This window comes from Oncorhynchus kisutch, unplaced genomic scaffold, assembly GCF_002021735.2.
Source record: "Oncorhynchus kisutch isolate 150728-3 unplaced genomic scaffold, Okis_V2 scaffold722, whole genome shotgun sequence".
NCBI classification, from domain to species: Eukaryota; Metazoa; Chordata; class Actinopteri; order Salmoniformes; family Salmonidae; genus Oncorhynchus; species Oncorhynchus kisutch.
This window is the reverse complement of record NW_022262667.1, coordinates 375,001-395,912: the sequence shown is the minus strand read 5'-3', so window position 1 is coordinate 395,912 and position 20,912 is coordinate 375,001. Positions and strand designations below refer to the sequence as shown.

Here is a 20,912-nt window from a genome sequence, read left to right as displayed (position 1 = left end):
TCTGTACTAACTCTGTTCTAACTCTGTACTAACTCTGTACTAACTCTGTAACTCTGTACTAACTCTGTACTATCTCTGTTCTAACTCTGTAACTCTGTTCTAACTCTGTAACTCTGTGCTAACTCTGTTCTAACTCTGTAACTCTGTTCTAACTCTGTAACTCTGTGCTAACTCTGTTCTAACTCTGTACTAACTCTGTACTAACTCTGTACTAACTCTGTACTATCTCTGTTCTAACTCTGTACCAACTCTAACTCTGTACTAACTCTGTTCTAACTCTGTACTAACTCTGTACTAACTCTGTTCTAACTCTGTTCTAACTCTGTACTAACTCTGTACTAACTCTGTACTAACTCTGTTCTAACTCTGTTCTAACTCTGTACTAACTCTGTTCTAACTCTGTTCTAACTCTGTACTAACTCTGTAACTCTGTACTAACTCTGTTCTAACTCTGTACTAACTCTGTTCTAACTCTGTACTAACTCTGTTCTAACTCTGTTCTAACTCTGTACTAACTCTGTTCTAACTCTGTACTAACTCTGTACTAACTCTGTACTAACTCTGTTCTAACTCTGTACTAACTCTGTACTAACTCTGTACTAACTCTGTACTAACTATGTTCTAACTCTGTACTAACTCTGTTCTAACTCTGTAACTCTGTACTAACTCTGTTCTAACTCTGTACTAACTCTGTACTAACTCTGTTCTAACTCTGTACTAACTCTGTTCTAACTGTTCTAACTCTGTACTAACTCTGTAACTCTGTTCTAACTCTGTACTAACTCTGTTCTAACTCTGTTCTAACTCTGTACTAACTCTGTTCTAACTCTGTACTAACTCTGTACTAACTCTGTTCTAACTCTGTACTAACTCTGTACTAACTCTGTACTAACTCTGTTCTAACTCTGTACTAACTCTGTACTAACTCTGTACTAACTCTGTACTAACTATGTTCTAACTCTGTACTAACTCTGTTCTAACTCTGTAACTCTGTTCTAACTCTGTTCTAACTCTGTTCTAACTCTGTAACTCTGTTCTAACTCTGTACTAACTCTGTTCTAACTCTGTACTAACTCTGTTCTAACTCTGTACTAACTCTATTCTAACTCTGTACTAACTCTGTTCTAACTCTGTACTAACTCTGTTCTAACTCTGTTCTAACTCTGTTCTAACTCTAACTCTGTACTAACTCTGTACTAACTCTGTACTAACTCTGTACTAACTCTGTTCTAACTCTGTACTAACTCTGTACTAACTCTGTACCAACCCTGTAACTCTGTTCTAACTCTGTAACTCTGTACTAACTCTGTTCTAACCCTGTAACTCTGTACTAACTCTGTAACTCTGTTCTAACTCTGTACTAACTCTGTAACTCTGTACTAACTCTGTAACTCTGTACTAACTCTGTAACTCTGTTCTAACCCTGTTCTAACTCTGTTCTAACTCTGTAACTCTGTACTAACTCTGTACTAACTCTGTAACTCTGTACTAACTCTGTACTAACTCTGTAACTCTGTACTAACTCTGTAACTCTGTACTAACTCTGTAACTCTGTACTAACTCTGTAACTCTGTTCTAACTCTGTAACTCTGTACTAAGTGTGTGTGGTCTCTCTCCCGGTGTGTTAGCTGACCCAGAGTGTGAGGAGGGTGTGCAGGGAGAGCAGCAGGCCCAGACCCCCATCACCACCAGCCCCTCTGCCTCCAGCACCACCTCCTTCATGAGTTCCTCTCTGGAGGACACGACCACAGCCACTACACCTGTTACTGACACAGAGACTGTCCCTGCCTCAGAGTCCCCTGGGGTCATGCCTCTTAGCCTGCTCAGGTAAATAGAACCTCTATATACACACACTGTGGATACCTTTTTAAAGTCAAGCCATTTATTACAATGTCTCGTCTTCACAGGCAAATGTTCTCAAGCTACCCAACCACCACTCTGCTGCCAACGCGTCGTGCCCAGACGCCCCCGGTGTCTTCTCTCCCCACGTCTCCCTCTGATGAGGTGGGCCGGAGACAGAGCCTCTCCTCCCCTGAGACCCAGACCTCCAGACCAGCCAACAGGACCGGGACATGTATGTACTACACACACACACACACACACACACACACAGACACACACAGACACACACATATAGACACAGAGCCTCTCCTCCCCTGAGACCCAGACCTCCAGACCATGGTAACATCCGGTTTGTCTCTGTATGTGATGGTAACATCCGGTTTGTCTCTGTGTGTGATGGTAACATCCTGTTTGTCTCTGTATGTGATGGTAACATCCGGTTTGTCTCTGTATGTGATGGTAACATCCTGTTTGTCTCTGTATGTGGTGGTAACATCCTGTTTGTCTCTCTGTGTGATGGTAACATCCTGTTTGTCTCTGTATGTGATGGTAACATCCTGTTTGTCTCTGTATGTGATGGTAACATCCTGTTTGTCTCTGTATGTGATGGTAACATCCTGTTTGTCTCTGTATGTGATGGTAACATCCTGTTTGTCACTGTATGTGATGGTAACATCCTGTTTGTCTCTGTATGTGATGGTAACTTCCTGTTTGTCTCTGTATGTGATGGTAACATCCTGTTTGTCTCTGTATGTGATGGTAACTTCCTGTCCTCTAATTATTGTCCTCTCCAGCCCTGTCGGACCCCAGCAGCAGACTGTCCACCTCCCCTCCCCCCCCGGCCATCGCGGTGCCCCTCCTGGAGATGGGCTTCTCTCTGAGGCAGATCACCAAGGCTCTGGACGCTACAGGGACAGGTACAGACTATACATGACCTCATACCAAGACTACAGGTACAGACTTCACTATACATTACCTCATACCAAGACTACAGGTACAGACTTCACTATACATTAACTCATACCAAGACTACAGGTACAGACTTCACTATACATTACCTCATACCAAGACTACAGGTACAGACTTCACTATACACGACCTCATACCAAGACTACAGGTACAGACTTCACTATACATGACCTCATACCAAGACTACAGGTACAGACTTCACTATACATTACCTCATTCCAAGACTACAGGTACAGACTTCACTATACATTACATCATACAAAGACTACAGGTACAGACTTCACTATACATTACCTCATACCAATACTATAGGTACAGACTTCACTATACATTACATCATACCAAGACTACAGGTACAGACTTCACTATACACTACCTCATACCAAGACTACAGGTACAGACTTCACTATACATTACCTCATACCAAGACTACAGGTACAGACTTCACTATACACGACCTCATACCAGACTACAGGTACAGACTTCACTATACATGACCTCATACCAAGACTACAGGTACAGACTTCACTATACATTACCTCATACCAAGACTACAGGTACAGACTTCACTATACATTACATCATACAAAGACTACAGGTACAGACTTCACTATACATTACCTCATACCAAGACAATAGGTACAGACTTCACTATACATTACATCATACCAAGACTACAGGTACAGACTTCACTATACACTACCTCATACAAAGACTACAGGTACAGACTTCACTATACATTACCTCATACCAAGACTACAGGTACAGACTTCACCCTACATTACCTCATACCAAGACTACAGGTACAGACTTCACTATACATTACCTCATACCAAGACTACAGGTACAGACTTCACTATACATTACCTCATACCAAGACTACAGGTACAGACTTCACTATACACTACCTCATACCAAGACTACAGGTACAGACTTCACTATACATTACCTCATACCAAGACTACAGGTACAGACTTCACTATACATTACCTCATACCAAGACTACAGGTACAGACTTCACTATACACTACCTCATACCAAGACTACAGGTACAGACTTCACTATACTTTACTCTTACCAAGACTACAGGTACAGACTTCACTATACATGACCTCATACCAAGACTACAGGTACATACTTCACTATACACTACCTCATACCAAGACTACAGGTACAGACTTCACTATACATTACCTCATACCAAGACTACAGGTACAGACTTCACTATACACTACCTCATACCAAGACTACAGGTACAGACTTCACTATACATTACCTCATACCAAGACTACAGGTACAGACTTCACTATACACTACCTCATACCAAGACTACAGGTGCAGACTTCACTATACATTACCTCATACCAAGACTACAGGTACACACTTCAAGTCAAATGTTATTTGTCACATACACATGGTTAGCAGATGTTAGTGCGAGTGTAGTGAAATGCTTGTGCTTCTAGTTCCGACCGTTCACAACAACTACCTCATACACACAAGTGTAAAGGAATGATTAAGAATATGTGCATATAAATATATGAATGAGAGATGGCCGAACGGCTTAGGCAAGATGCAGTAGATGGTATAGAGTGCAGTATATACATATGAGATGAGTAATGTAGGGTATGTAAACATTATTGAAGTGATTAGAGATCCATTTATTAAAGTGGCCAATGATATCAGGTCTGTATGTTGGCAGCAGCCTCTCTATGTTAGTGATGGCTGTTTGACAGTCTGATGGGACCGCCGAGTGTTGTAGTGTGTAAAAATGGTCTGTCCTCGGTTACAACACTCACTACCGAGTTCCAAACTCCCTTCTGGAAGCAACGTCAGCACCACAACTGTTGGTAAGGAGCTTCAGGAAATGGGTTTCCATGGCCGAGCAGCAGCACACAAGCCTAAGATCACCATGCGTATATTTCTCCTGTTTACAGACTTGTTCAAGTGTTCATCATTACAAGTGTTTCATATCCCAACTACCCCTGAGACACCTGCAGGGAGTAGGGTCACGACCAGGGACACGACCAGGGGTCACGACCAGGGACACGACCAGGGACACGGACAGGGACACAGACACGTCCAGGGTCACGACCAGGGACACGACCAGGGACACGACCAGGGACACCGACAGGGACACAGACACGACCAGGGACACGGCCAGGGACACGACCAGGGACACGACCAGGGACACGACCAGGGGTCACGACCAGGGTCACGACTGTCCTGCGCCCACGGAGCAATTGGGGTTTAAGTGCCTTGCTCAAGGGCACAGTGACAGATTTCTGTTTCCACCTTTTCGGCTCAGGAATTCAAGCCAGCGACTTTTCCGTTAGCACCAACAGTATGTCATCAGTTCCTCCCCCCCCGTTAGCACCAACAGTATGTCATCAGTTCCCCCCCCCCCCCCCCATTAGCACCAACAGTATGTCATCAGTTCCTAACCCCCCCCCATTAGCAGCAACAGTATGTCATCAGTTCCTACCCCCCCCCCCCCATTAGCACCAACAGTATGTCATCAGTTCCTACCCCCCCCCCGTTAGCACCAACAGTATGTCATCAGTTCCCCCCCCCCTCCCCCCGTTAGCACCAACAGTATGTCATCAGGTCCTATCCCCCCCCCCCCTCCCCCCGTTAGCACCAACAGTATGTCATCAGGTCCTATCCCCCCCCGTTAGCACCAACAGTATGTCATCAGTTCCTATCCCCCCCCCCCCTTAGCACCAACAGTATGTCATCAGTTCCCCCCCCCCCTCCCCCCGTTAGCACCAACAGTATGTCATCAGGTCCTATCCCCCCCCCCATTAGCACCAACAGTATGTCATCAGGTCCTATCCCCCCCCCGTTAGCACCAACAGTATGTCATCAGGTCCTATCTCCCCCCCCATTAGCACCAACAGTATGTCATCAGGTCCTATTCCCCCCCCCCCCCCCCCGTTAGCACCAATAGTATGTCATCAGTTCCCCCCCCCCCCCCCGTTAGCACCAACAGTATGTCATCAGTTCCCCCCCCCATTAGCAGCAACAGTATGTCATCAGTTCCTACCCCCCCCATTAGCAGCAACAGTATGTCATCAGTTCCTACCCCCCCCATTAGCACCAACAGTATGTCATCAGATCCTACCCCCCCCCCGTTAGCACCAACAGTATGTCATCAGGTCCTATCCCCCCCCGTTAGCACCAACAGTATGTCATCAGTTCCCCCCCCCCCCCCGTTAGCACCAACAGTATGTCATCTGTTCCCCCCCCCCTCCCCCCGTTAGCACCAACAGTATGTCATCAGGTCCTATCCCCCCCCCATTAGCACCAACAGTATGTCATCAGGTCCTATCCCCCCCCCCGTTAGCACCAACAGTATGTCATCAGGTCCTATCCCCCCCCCATTAGCACCAACAGTATGTCATCAGGTCCTATCCCCCCCCCCCGTTAGCACCAACAGTATGTCATCAGGTCCTATCCCCCACCCCATTAGCACCACAGTATGTCATCAGGTCCTATCCCCCCCCCCCCCCCCCCCGTTAGCACCAACAGTATGTCATCAGGTCCTATCCCCCCCCGTTAGCACCAACAGTATGTCATCAGTTCCTCCCCCCCCGTTAGCACCAACAGTATGTCATCAGTTTCCCCCCCCCATTAGCAGCAACAGTATGTCATCAGTTCCTACCCCCCCCCCCCCCCCCCCCGTTAGCACCAACAGTATGTCATCAGTTCCTATCCCCCCCGTTAGCACCAACAGTATGTCATCAGTTCCTCCCCCCCCGTTTAGCACCAACAGTATGTCATCAGTTCCTACCCCCCCTCCCCCCGTTAGCACCAACAGTATGTCATCAGGTGCTATCCCCCCCGTTAGCACCAACAGTATGTCATCAGTTCCTCCCCCCCCCGTTAGCACCAACAGTATGTCATCAGTTCCTCCCCCCCATTAGCACCAACAGTATGTCATCAGTTCCTACCCCCCCCCGTTAGCACCAACAGTATGTCATCAGTTCCTACCCCCCCGTTAGCACCAACAGTATGTCATCAGTTCCTACCCCCCCCCGTTAGCACCAACAGTATGTCATCAGTTCCTTTCCCCCCCCGTTAGCACCAACAGTATGTCATCAGCTCCCCCCCCCCATTAGCACCAACAGTATGTCATCAGCTCCCCCCCTCCTCATTAACACCAACAGTATGTCATCAGTTCCTCCCCACCCATTAGCACCAACAGTATGTCATCAGTTCCTATCCCCCCCCCGTTAGCACCAACAGTATGTCATCAGTTCCTACCCCCCCCCCCGTTAGCACCAACAGTATGTCATCAGTTCCTACCCCCCCCCGTTAGCACCAACAGTATGTCATCAGTTCCTATCCCCCCCCCGTTAGCACCAACAGTATGTCATCAGTTCCTATCCCCCCCATTAGCACCAACAGTATGTCATCAGTTCCTATCCCCCCCCCTTGTTAGCACCAACAGTATGTCATCAGCTCCCCCCCCTCCCCATTAGCACCAACAGTATGTCATCAGTTCCCCCCCTCCCCGTTAAGCACCAACAGTATGTCATCAGTTCCCCCCCCTCCCCGTTAGCACCAACAGTATGTCATCAGTTCCTATCCCCCCCTCCCCCCCAGGTACTCGTGGCGAGGCCGATGCCCAGAACATCACGGTACTGGCTATGTGGATGATAGAACACCCCGGAACAGAGGAGGACGAGGATGACAGCCACTCTAGAGGACAGGGGTCAGACAGCTCCTCGTGCCCAGGGGCCACAGCCTCAGGAGGGGGTAAGAGTCTGGAGAGGAGCTACCTACACTCCCCTGGAGATATGCCCAACGCTGACTCTGCAGACATGGAGGAGGGCTTCAGTGAGAGGTACAGTAACTGAAGCTGTTGACCCTCGGGGTCAGATATGCCTGTGTCCAGTCTTCTGTTATACATAGTGTGTGCTTAGTAGTACTCCCTGACGAAGGCCATGCAACCGGAGGGTTTTAAACTTTGTTTCCATTGAACATGACACACAAAATAAAGGCATTTTAATGAATGATATGAGGAGTGCCTTGGTCCTCTGGTGTTTTTGGTGCTTAGTAGCACTTGGATAAAACTGCTGTAGATTCAGTATTCAACAAACACATGCAGTACAGTGTATACAGTATATATGCAGTACAGTATATATATATATGTATTGCAGTACAGTATATATATATGTATTACAGTACAGTATATATATATGTATTACAGTACAGTATATATATATTACAGTACAGTATATATATATGTATTACAGTACAGTATATATATGTATTACAGTACAGTATATATGTATTACAGTACAGTATATATATATGTATTACAGTACAGTATATATATATGTATTACAGTACAGTATATATATATTACAGTACAGTATATATGTAGTACAGTAATATATGTATTACAGTACAGTATATATATATGTATTACAGTACAGTATATATGTAGTACAGTATATATGTATTACAGTACAGTATATATATATGTATTACAGTACAGTATATATGTATTACAGTACAGTATATATGTATTACAGTACAGTATATATATATGTATTACAGTACAGTATATATGTAGTACAGTATATATGTATTACAGTACAGTATATATATATGTATTACAGTACAGTATATATATATGTATTGCAGTACAGTATATATGTATTACAGTACAGTATATATGTAGTACAGTATATATGTATTACAGTACAGTATATATATATGTATTACAGTACAGTATATATATATGTATTGCAGTACAGTATATATGTATTACAGTACAGCATATATGTATTACAGTACAGTATATATGTATTACAGTACAGTATATATGTAGTACAGTATATATGTATTACAGTATATATATATATATATATATGTATTACAGTACAGTATATATGTAGTACAGTATATATGTAGTACAGTATATATGTATTACAGTATATATATATATATATATATATATATGTATTACAGTACAGCATATATGTATATGTATTGCAGTACAGTATATATGTATTGCAGTACAGTATATATATATATGTATTACAGTACAGTATATATGTATTACAGTACAGTATATATGTATTACAGTACAGTATATATGCAGTACAGTATATATGTATTACAGTACAGTATATATGTAGTACAGTATATATGTAGTACAGTATATATATATATGTATTACAGTATATATATATATATATATGTATTACAGTACAGTATATATGTATTACAGTACAGTATATATATATATATATGTATTACAGTACAGTATATATATATGTATTACAGTACAGTATATATATATATATGTATTACAGTACAGTATATATTGTAGTACAGTATATATGTATTACAGTACAGTATATATATATATGTATTACAGTACAGTATATATGTAGTACAGTATATATGTAGTACAGTATATATGTAGTACAGTATATATGTAGTACAGTACAGTATATATATATATATATATGTATTACAGTACAGTATATATGTAGTACAGTATATATATATGTATTACAGTACAGTATATATGTATTACAGTACAGTATATATATAATGTATTACAGTATATATATATATATTGTATTACAGTACAGTATATATGCAGTACAGTATATATGTATTACAGTACAGTATCTATATATATGTATTACAGTACAGTATATATTACGTACAGTATATAGCAGTACAGTATATATGTATACAGTACAGTATATATGTATTACAGTACAGTATATATGTATAGTACAGTATATATGTATTACAGTACAGTATATATGTATTACAGTACAGTATATATGTATTACAGTACAGTATATAATATGTATTACAGTACAGTATATATGTATACATTACAGTATAAGTATTACAGTACAGTATTATATGTATTACAGTACAGTAATATGTATTACAGTACAGTATATATGTATTACAGTACAGTATATATATATATGTATTACAGTACAGTATATATGTATTACAGTAACAGTATATATATATATGTATTGCAGTACAGTGTATATATATATATATATATATTACAGTACAGTATATATTACAGTACAGTATATATGCAGTACAGATATATGTATTACAGTACAGTATATATTACAGTACAGTATATATGTAGTACAGTACAGTTATATATATATGTATACAGTACAGTGTATATGTATTACAGTACAGTATATATTACATTACAGTATATATGTAGTACAGTTATATGTAGTACAGTATATATATATATTACAGTACAGTATATATGTATTACAGTACAGTATATATGTAGTACAGTACAGTATATGTAGTACAGTATATATGTAGTACAGTACAGTATATATGTAGTACAGTACAGTATATATGTAGTACAGTATATATATATTACAGTACAGTATATATGTATTACAGTATATATGTAGTACAGTACAGTATATATTACAGTACAGTATATATGTAGTACAGTATATATGTATTACAGTACAGTATATATGTATTACAGTACAGTATATATATATATATGTATTACAGTACAGTATATATATATATGTATTACAGTACAGTATATATATATGTATTACAGTACAGTATATATATATGTATTACAGTACAGTATATATGTATTACAGTACAGTATATATATATGTATTACAGTACAGTATATATGTAGTACAGTATATATGTAGTACAGTATATATGTAGTACAGTATATATATATGTATTACAGTACAGTATATATGTATTACAGTACAGTATATATATATATATGTATTACAGTACAGTATATATATAATATATGTGTATTACAGTACAGTATATATGCAGTACAGTATATATATATGTATTACAGTACAGTATATATATATATAATATATATGTATAACAGTACAGTATATATGTATTACAGTACAGTATATATATATATAATATATATGTATTACAGTACAGTATATATATGTATATAATATATATGTAATACAGTACGTCCTGCTACAGAGCTGAAAGAGTCCGGGATGCCGTCTATTCTGTTTGCTATTGAAGTACTAGTTGTCATTGAAACCGATATTAGATCATCTCTTTCCATGTTTGTGATTTGTGTGAGGGCTGTGTTTGTGTGTCCCTGCAGTCCAGAGGGGCTGGACCAGGACAGTGCCTCTGCCTCCGCTGGTCCAACCCCTAGAGGGCGCTCTGCTGTCAGCAGGAAACACCGCTTTGACCTGGCTGCTAGGACACTGCTGGCCCGCGCTGGTGAGACTCTGTCTCTGTCTCTCTCTCTGTATCTTTGTCTCTCTCTCTCTCTCTCTTTCTCTGTCTCTGTCTCTCTCTCTCCCTATCTCTGTCTCTCTCTGTCTCTCTCTCTCTGCCTCTGTTTCTCTCTGGGTCTCTCTCTCTGTCTCTCTGTCTCTCTCTCTCTTTCTCTCTGTCTCACGCCCTCTGTCTCACTCTGGTGAGACTCTCTCTGTCTCTCTCTCTGTCTGTCTCTGTCTCTGTCTCTCTCTCTGTCTCTCTGTCTGTCTCTCTGTCTCTCTCTGTCTCTTTCTGTGTGTCTCTCTCTCTCTCTCTCTCTCTCTCTCTCTCTCTCTCTCTGTCTCTCTCGCTCTCTCTCTCTAGCTTCATTTTAAATAGGGAGCCAATTTGCAGCAGACATATAGTGAGCAATATGTTTGGAACATCAACTATGGTGTGGTGATAATATGGTATGGTGGTAATATGGTATGGTGGTAATATGGTATGGTGGTAATATGGTATGGTGATAATATGGTATGGTGGTAATATGGTATGGTGGTAATATGGTATGGTGATATATGGTATGGTGATAATATGGTATGGTGATAATATGGTATGGTGAGGTCTCTCAGTATGGTGATAATATGGTATGGTGAGGTCTCTCAGTATGGTGATAATATGGTATGGTGATAATATGGTATGGTGATAATTTGGTATGGTGAAGTCTCTCAGTATGGTGATAACATGGTATGGTGAGGTCTCTCAGTATGGTGATAATATGGTATGGTGAGGTCCCTCAGTATGGTGATAATATGGTATGGTGAAGTCCCTCAGTATGGTGATAATATGGTATGGTGATAATATGGTATGGTGATAATATGGTATGGTGATAATATGGTATGGTGATGTCTCTCAGTATGGTGATGATATGGTATGGTGATAATATGGTATGGTGATGTCTCTCAGTATGGTGATAATATGGTATGGTGGTAATATGGTATGTTGATAATATGGTATGGTGAGGTCTCTCAGTATGGTGATAATATGGTATGGTGAGGTCCCTCAGTATGGTGATAATATGGTATGGTGAAGTCCCTCAGTATGGTGATAATATGGTATGGTGATAATATGGTATGGTGATAATATGGTATGGTGATGTCTCTCAGTATGGTGATGATATGGTATGGTGATAATATGGTATGGTGATGTCTCTCAGTATGGTGATAATATGGTATGGTGATAATATGGTATGGTGAGGTCTCTCAGTATGGTGATAATATGGTATGGTGATAATATGGTATGGTGAGGTCTCTCAGTATGGTGATAATATGGTATGGTGAGGTCTCTCAGTATGGTGATAATATGGTATGGTGAGGTCTCTCTGTATGGTGATAATATGGTGTGGTGAGGTCTCTCAGTATGGTGATAATATGGTGTGGTGAGGTCTCTCAGTATGGTGATAATATGGTATGGTGAGGTCTCTCAGTATGGTGATAATATGGTATGGTGATAATATGCTATGGTGATAATATGGTATGGTGATGTCTCTCAGTATGGTGATGATATGGTATGGTGATAATATGGTATGGTGATGTCTCTCAGTATGGTGATAATATGGTATGGTGGTAATATGGTATGTTGATAATATGGTATGGTGAGGTCTCTCAGTATGGTGATAATATGGTATGGTGAGGTCTCTCAGTATGGTGATAATATGGTATGGTGAGGTCTCTCAGTATGTTGATAATATGGTATGGTGAGGTCTCTCAGTATGGTGATAATATGGTATGGTGAGGTCCCTCAGTATGGTGATAATATGGTATGGTGAAGTCCCTCAGTATGGTGATAATATGGTATGGTGATAATATGGTATGGTGATGTCTCTCAGTATGGTGATGATATGGTATGGTGATAATATGGTATGGTGATGTCTCTCAGTATGGTGATAATATGGTATGGTCAGGTCTCTCAGTATGTTGATAATATGGTATGGTGAGGTCTCTCAGTATGGTGATAATATGGTATGGTGAGGTCCCTCAGTATGGTGATAATATGGTATGGTGAAGTCCCTCAGTATGGTGATAATATGGTATGGTGATAATATGCTATGGTGAGGTCTCTCAGTATGGTGATAATATGGTATGGTGAGGTCTCTCAGTATGGTGATAATATGGTATGGTGATGTCTCTCAGTATGGTGATAATATGGTATGGTGGTAATATGGTATGTTGATAATATGGTATGGTGAGGTCTCTCAGTATGGTGATAATATGGTATGGTGAGGTCTCTCAGTATGGTGATAATATGGTATGGTGAGGTCTCTCAGTATGGTGATAATATGGTATGGTGAGGTCTCTCAGTATGGTGATAATATGGTATGGTGATGTCTCTCAGTATGGTGATAATATGGTGTGGTGAGGTCTCTCAGTATGGTGATAATATGGTATGGTGAGGTCTCTCAGTATGTTGATCATATGGTATGGTGATAATATGGTATGTTGAGGTCTCTCAGTATGGTGATAATATGGTATGGTGATAATCTGGTATGGTGAGGTCTCTCAGTATGGTGATAATATGGTATGGTGATAATATGGTATGGTGAGGTCCCTCAGTATGGTGATAATATGGTATGGTGATAATATGGTATGGTGAGGTCCCTCAGTATGGTGATAATATGGTATGGTGACAATATGGTATGGTGATAATATGGTATGGTGATAATATGGTATGGTGATAATATGGTATGGTGATGTCTCTCAGTATGGTGATGAAATGGTATGGTGATAATATGGTATGGTGAGGTCTCTCAGTATGGTGATAATATGGTATGGTGAGGTCTCTCAGTATGGTGATAATATGGTATGGTGAGGTCTCTCAGTATGTTGATAATATGGTATGGTGAGGTCTCTCAGTATGGTGATAATATGGTATGGTGAGGTCCCTCAGTATGGTGATAATATGGTATGGTGAAGTCCCTCAGTATGGTGATAATATGGTATGGTGATAATATGGTATGGTGATGTCTCTCAGTATGGTGATGATATGGTATGGTGATAATATGGTATGGTGATGTCTCTCAGTATGGTGATAATATGGTATGGTCAGGTCTCTCAGTATGTTGATAATATGGTATGGTGAGGTCTCTCAGTATGGTGATAATATGGTATGGTGAGGTCCCTCAGTATGGTGATAATATGGTATGGTGAAGTCCCTCAGTATGGTGATAATATGGTATGGTGATAATATGCTATGGTGAGGTCTCTCAGTATGGTGATAATATGGTATGGTGAGGTCTCTCAGTATGGTGATAATATGGTATGGTGATGTCTCTCAGTATGGTGATAATATGGTATGGTGGTAATATGGTATGTTGATAATATGGTATGGTGAGGTCTCTCAGTATGGTGATAATATGGTATGGTGAGGTCTCTCAGTATGGTGATAATATGGTATGGTGAGGTCTCTCAGTATGGTGATAATATGGTATGGTGAGGTCTCTCAGTATGGTGATAATATGGTATGGTGATGTCTCTCAGTATGGTGATAATATGGTGTGGTGAGGTCTCTCAGTATGGTGATAATATGGTATGGTGAGGTCTCTCAGTATGTTGATCATATGGTATGGTGATAATATGGTATGTTGAGGTCTCTCAGTATGGTGATAATATGGTATGGTGATAATCTGGTATGGTGAGGTCTCTCAGTATGGTGATAATATGGTATGGTGATAATATGGTATGGTGAGGTCCCTCAGTATGGTGATAATATGGTATGGTGATAATATGGTATGGTGAGGTCCCTCAGTATGGTGATAATATGGTATGGTGACAATATGGTATGGTGATAATATGGTATGGTGATAATATGGTATGGTGATAATATGGTATGGTGATGTCTCTCAGTATGGTGATGAAATGGTATGGTGATAATATGGTATGGTGAGGTCTCTCAGTATGGTGATAATATGGTATGGTGAGGTCCCTCAGTATGGTGATAATATGGTATGGTGAAGTCCCTCAGTATGGTGATAATATGGTATGGTGATAATATGGTATGGTGATGTCTCTCAGTATGGTGATGATATGGTATGGTGATAATATGGTATGGTGATGTCTCTCAGTATGGTGATAATATGGTATGGTGATAATATGGTATGGTGAGGTCTCTCAGTATGGTGATAATATGGTATGGTGAGGTCTCTCAGTATGGTGATAATATGGTATGGTGATGTCTCTCAGTATGGTGATAATATGGTATGGTGGTAATATGGTATGTTGATAATATGGTATGGTGAGGTCTCTCAGTATGGTGATAATATGGTATGGTGAGGTCTCTCAGTATGGTGATAATATGGTATGGTGAGGTCTCTCAGTATGGTGATAATATGGTATGGTGAGGTCTCTCAGTATGGTGATAATATGGTGTGGTGAGGTCTCTCAGTATGGTGATAATATGGTATGGTGAGGTCTCTCAGTATGTTGATCATATGGTATGGTGATAATATGGTATGTTGAGGTCTCTCAGTATGGTGATAATATGGTATGGTGATAATCTGGTATGGTGAGGTCTCTCAGTATGGTGATAATATGGTATGGTGATAATATGGTATGGTGATAATATGGTATGGTGAGGTCCCTCAGTATGGTGATAATATGGTATGGTGACAATATGGTATGGTGATAATATGGTATGGTGATAATATGGTATGGTGACAATATGGTATGGTGATAATATGGTATGGTGATAATATGGTATGTTGATAATATGGTGTGGTGATAATATGGTGTGGTGATAATATGGTGTGGTGATAATATGGTATGGTGAGGTCTCTCAGTATGGTGATAATATGGTATGGTGAGGTCCCTCAGTATGGTGATAATATGGTGTGGTGAAGTCTCTCAGTATGGTGATAATATGGTATGGTGAGGTCCCTCAGTATGGTGATAATATGGTATGGTGATAATATGGTGTGGTGAGGTCTCTCAGTATGGTGATAATATGGTGTGGTGAGGTCTCTCAGTATGGTGATAATATGGTATGGTGAGGTCTCTCAGTATGGTGATAATATGGTATGGTGAGGTCTCTCAGTATGGTGATAATATGGTATGGTGATAATATGCTATGGTGATAATATGGTATGGTGATGTCTCTCAGTATGGTGATGATATGGTATGGTGATAATATGGTATGGTGATGTCTCTCAGTATGGTGATAATATGGTATGGTGGTAATATGGTATGTTGATAATATGGTATGGTGAGGTCTCTCAGTATGGTGATAATATGGTATGGTGAGGTCTCTCAGTATGGTGATAATATGGTATGGTGAGGTCTCTCAGTATGTTGATAATATGGTATGGTGATAATATGGTATGGTGATGTCTCTCAGTATGGTGATAATATGGTGTGGTGAGGTCTCTCAGTATGGTGATGAAATGGTATGGTGATAATATGGTATGGTGATGTCTCTCAGTATGGTGATAATATGGTATGGTGAGGTCTCTCAGTATGTTGATAATATGGTATGGTGAGGTCTCTCAGTATGGTGATAATATGGTATGGTGAAGTCCCTCAGTATGGTGATGATATGGTATGGTGATAATATGGTATGGTGATGTCTCTCAGTATGGTGATAATATGGTGTGGTGAGGTCTCTCAGTATGGTGATAATATGGTATGGTGAGGTCTCTCAGTATGTTGATCATATGGTATGGTGATAATATGGTATGTTGAGGTCTCTCAGTATGGTGATAATATGGTATGGTGATAATCTGGTATGGTGAGGTCTCTCAGTATGGTGATAATATGGTATGGTGATAATATGGTATGGTGATAATATGGTATGGTGAGGTCCCTCAGTATGGTGAGAATATGGTATGGTGACAATATGGTATGGTGATAATATGGTATGGTGATAATATGGTATGGTGATAATATGGTATGGTGATAATATGGTATGGTGACAATATGGTATGGTGATAATATGGTATGGTGATAATATGGTATGTTGATAATATGGTGTGGTGATAATATGGTGTGGTGATAATATGGTGTGGTGATAATATGGTATGGTGAGGTCTCTCAGTATGGTGATAATATGGTATGGTGAGGTCCCTCAGTATGGTGATAATATGGTGTGGTGAAGTCTCTCAGTATGGTGATAATATGGTATGGTGAGGTCCCTCAGTATGGTGATAATATGGTATGGTGATAATATGGTGTGGTGAGGTCTCTCAGTATGGTGATAATATGGTATGGTGAGGTCTCTCAGTATGGTGATAATATGGTATGGTGAGGTCTCTCAGTATGGTGATAATATGGTATGGTGAGGTCTATCAGTATGTTGATCATATGGTATGGTGATAATATGGTATGGTGATAATATGGTATGGTGATAATATGGTATGGTGAGGTCCCTCAGTATGGTGATAATATGGTGTGGTCTCTCAGTATGGTGATAATATGGTGTGGTCTCTGTATGGTGATAATATGGTGTGGTCTCTCAGTATGGTGATGATATGGTATAGTGATAATATGGTATGGTGACAATATGGTATGGCGAGGTCCCTCAGTATGGTGATAATATGGTATGGTGATAATATGGTGTGGTGAGGTCTCTCAGTATGGTGATAATATGGTATGGTGAGGTCTCTCAGTATGGTGATAATATGGTATGGTGAGGTCTCTCAGTATGGTGATAATATGGTATGGTGAGGTCTCTCAGTATGGTGATAATATGGTATGGTGAGGTCTCTCAGTATGTTGATCATATGGTATGGTGATAATATGGTATGGTGAGGTCCCTCAGTATGGTGATAATATGGTGTGGTCTCTCAGTATGGTGATAATATGGTGTGGTCTCTCAGTATGGTGATAATATGGTGTGGTCTCTCAGTATGGTGATGATATGGTATGGTGATAATATGGTATGGTGATAATATGGTATGGTGATAATATGGTATGGTGAGGTCCCATCCGTCCCTCCTCTCTAGCTGGTCTGTACCGCTCGGTGCAGGCCCATCGCAGCCAGTCTCAAAGATATGGTTCAACCCTACAGCAGAACCCTGGAGCTCTGTGTCACTAACCTTCTATACTATTCTAACATATACCCTCTCCTCTATTCTATTCTAACATATACCCTCTCCTCTATTCTATTCTAACATATACCCTCTCCTCTATTCTATTCTAACATATACCCTCTCCTCTATTCTATTCTAACATATACCCTCTCCTCTCCTCTATTCTATTCTAACATATACCCTCTCCTCTATTCTATTCTAACATATACCCTCTATACTATTCTAACATATACCCTCTATACTATTCTAACATATACCCTCTCCTCTATTCTATTCTAACATATACCCTCTATACTATTCTAACATATACCCTCTATACTATTCTAACATATACCCTCTATTCTATTCTAACATATACCCTCTCCTCTATTCTATTCTAACATATACCCTCTCCTCTATTCTATTCTAACATATACCCTCTCCTCTATTCTATTCTAACATATACCCTCTATAACTATTCTAACATATACCCTCTATACTATTCTAACATATACCCTCTCCTCTATACTATTCTAACATATACCCTCTCCTCTATTCTATTCTAACATATACCCTCTCCTCTATACTATTCTAACATATACCCTCTATACTATTCTAACATATACCCTCTCCTCTATTCTATTCTAACATATACCCTCTCCTCTCCTCTATTCTAACATATACCCTCTCCTCTATTCTATTCTAACATATACCCTCTCCTCTATTCTATTCTAACATATACCCTCTCCTCTATTCTATTCTAACATATACCCTCTCCTCTCCTCTCCTCTATTCTATTCTAACATATACCCTCTCCTCTATACTATTCTAACATATACCCTCTATTCTATTCTAACATATACCCTCTCCTCTCCTCTATACTATTCTAACATATACCCTCTATTCTATTCTAACATATACCCTCTATTCTATTCTAACATATACCCTCTCCTCTATACTATTCTAACATATACCCTCTATTCTATTCTAACATATACCCTCTCCTCTATACTATTCTAACATATACCCTCTCCTCTATTCTATTCTAACATATACCCTCTCCTCTATTCTATTCTAACATATACCCTCTCCTCTCCTCTATTCTAACATATACCCTCTCCTCTATTCTATTCTAACATATACCCTCTCCTCTATTCTATTCTAACATATACCCTCTCCTCTCCTCTCCTCTATTCTATTCTAACATATACCCTCTCCTCTATACTCTTCTAACATATACCCTCTATTCTATTCTAACATATACCCTCTCCTCTCCTCTATACTATTATAACATATACCCTCTATTCTATTCTAAACATATACCCTCTATTCTATTCTAACATATAACCTCTATTCTATTCTAACATATACCCTCTATTCTATTCTAACATATACCCTCTATTCTATTCTAACATATATCCTCTATTCTATTCTAACATATACCCTCTATTCTATTCTAACATATACCCTCTCCTCTCCTCTATACTATTATAACATATACCCTCTATTCTATTCTAACATATACCCTCTATTCTATTCTAACATATACCCTCTATACTATTCTAACATATACCCTCTATACTATTCTAACATATACCCTCTCCTCTATTCTATTCTAACATATACCCTCTATACTATTCTAACATATACCCTCTATACTATTCTAACATATACCCTCTATTCTATTCTAACATATACCCTCTCCTCTATTCTATTCTAACATATACCCTCTCCTCTATTCTATTCTAACATATACCCTCTCCTCTATTCTATTCTAACATATACCCTCTATACTATTCTAACATATACCCTCTCCTCTATACTATTCTAACATATACCCTCTCCTCTATTCTATTCTAACATATACCCTCTCCTCTATACTATTCTAACATATACCCTCTATACTATTCTAACATATACCCTCTCCTCTATTCTATTCTAACATATACCCTCTCCTCTCCTCTATTCTAACATATACCCTCTCCTCTATTCTATTCTAACATATACCCTCTCCTCTATTCTATTCTAACATATACCCTCTCCTCTATTCTATTCTAACATATACCCTCTCCTCTCCTCTATTCTATTCTAACATATACCCTCTCCTCTATACTATTCTAACATATACCCTCTATTCTATTCTAACATATACCCTCTCCTCTCCTCTATACTATTCTAACATATACCCTCTATTCTATTCTAACATATACCCTCTATTCTATTCTAACATATACCCTCTCCTCTATACTATTCTAACATATACCCTCTATTCTATTCTAACATATACCCTCTCCTCTATACTATTCTAACATATACCCTCTCCTCTATTCTATTCTAACATATACCCTCTCCTCTATTCTATTCTAACATATACCCTCTATTCTATTCTAACATATACCCTCTATTCTATTCTAACATATACCCTCTATTCTATTCTAACATATACCCTCTATTCTATTCTAACATATACCCTCTCCTCTATTCTAACATATACCCTCTCCTCTATTCTATTCTAACATATACCCTCTCCTCTATTCTATTCTAACATATACCCTCTCCTCTCCTCTCCTCTATTCTATTCTAACATATACCCTCTCCTCTATACTATTCTAACATATACCCTCTATTCTATTCTAACATATACCCTCTCCTCTCCTCTATACTATTCTAACATATACCCTCTATTCTATTCTAACATATACCCTCTATTCTATTCTAACATATACCCTCTATTCTATTCTAACATATACCCTCTATTCTATTCTAACATATACCCTCTATTCTATTCTAACATATATCCTCTATT

The 20,912-nt window shown here is 39.5% G+C and overlaps 1 protein-coding gene across 1 annotated transcript in view; it reads left to right on the top strand.

Annotated features, from left to right (window-relative positions):
* Positions 1-20,912, top strand: part of LOC109885662 (probable E3 ubiquitin-protein ligase HERC1) — a 211,746-nt gene that overhangs the window by 95,516 nt on the left and 95,318 nt on the right. The window contains 5 exon segments of the mRNA XM_031815997.1: positions 1,629-1,827; positions 1,908-2,074; positions 2,637-2,759; positions 7,417-7,657; positions 10,949-11,070. Of these exon segments, the coding sequence (XP_031671857.1) occupies positions 1,629-1,827; positions 1,908-2,074; positions 2,637-2,759; positions 7,417-7,657; positions 10,949-11,070 (852 nt within the window).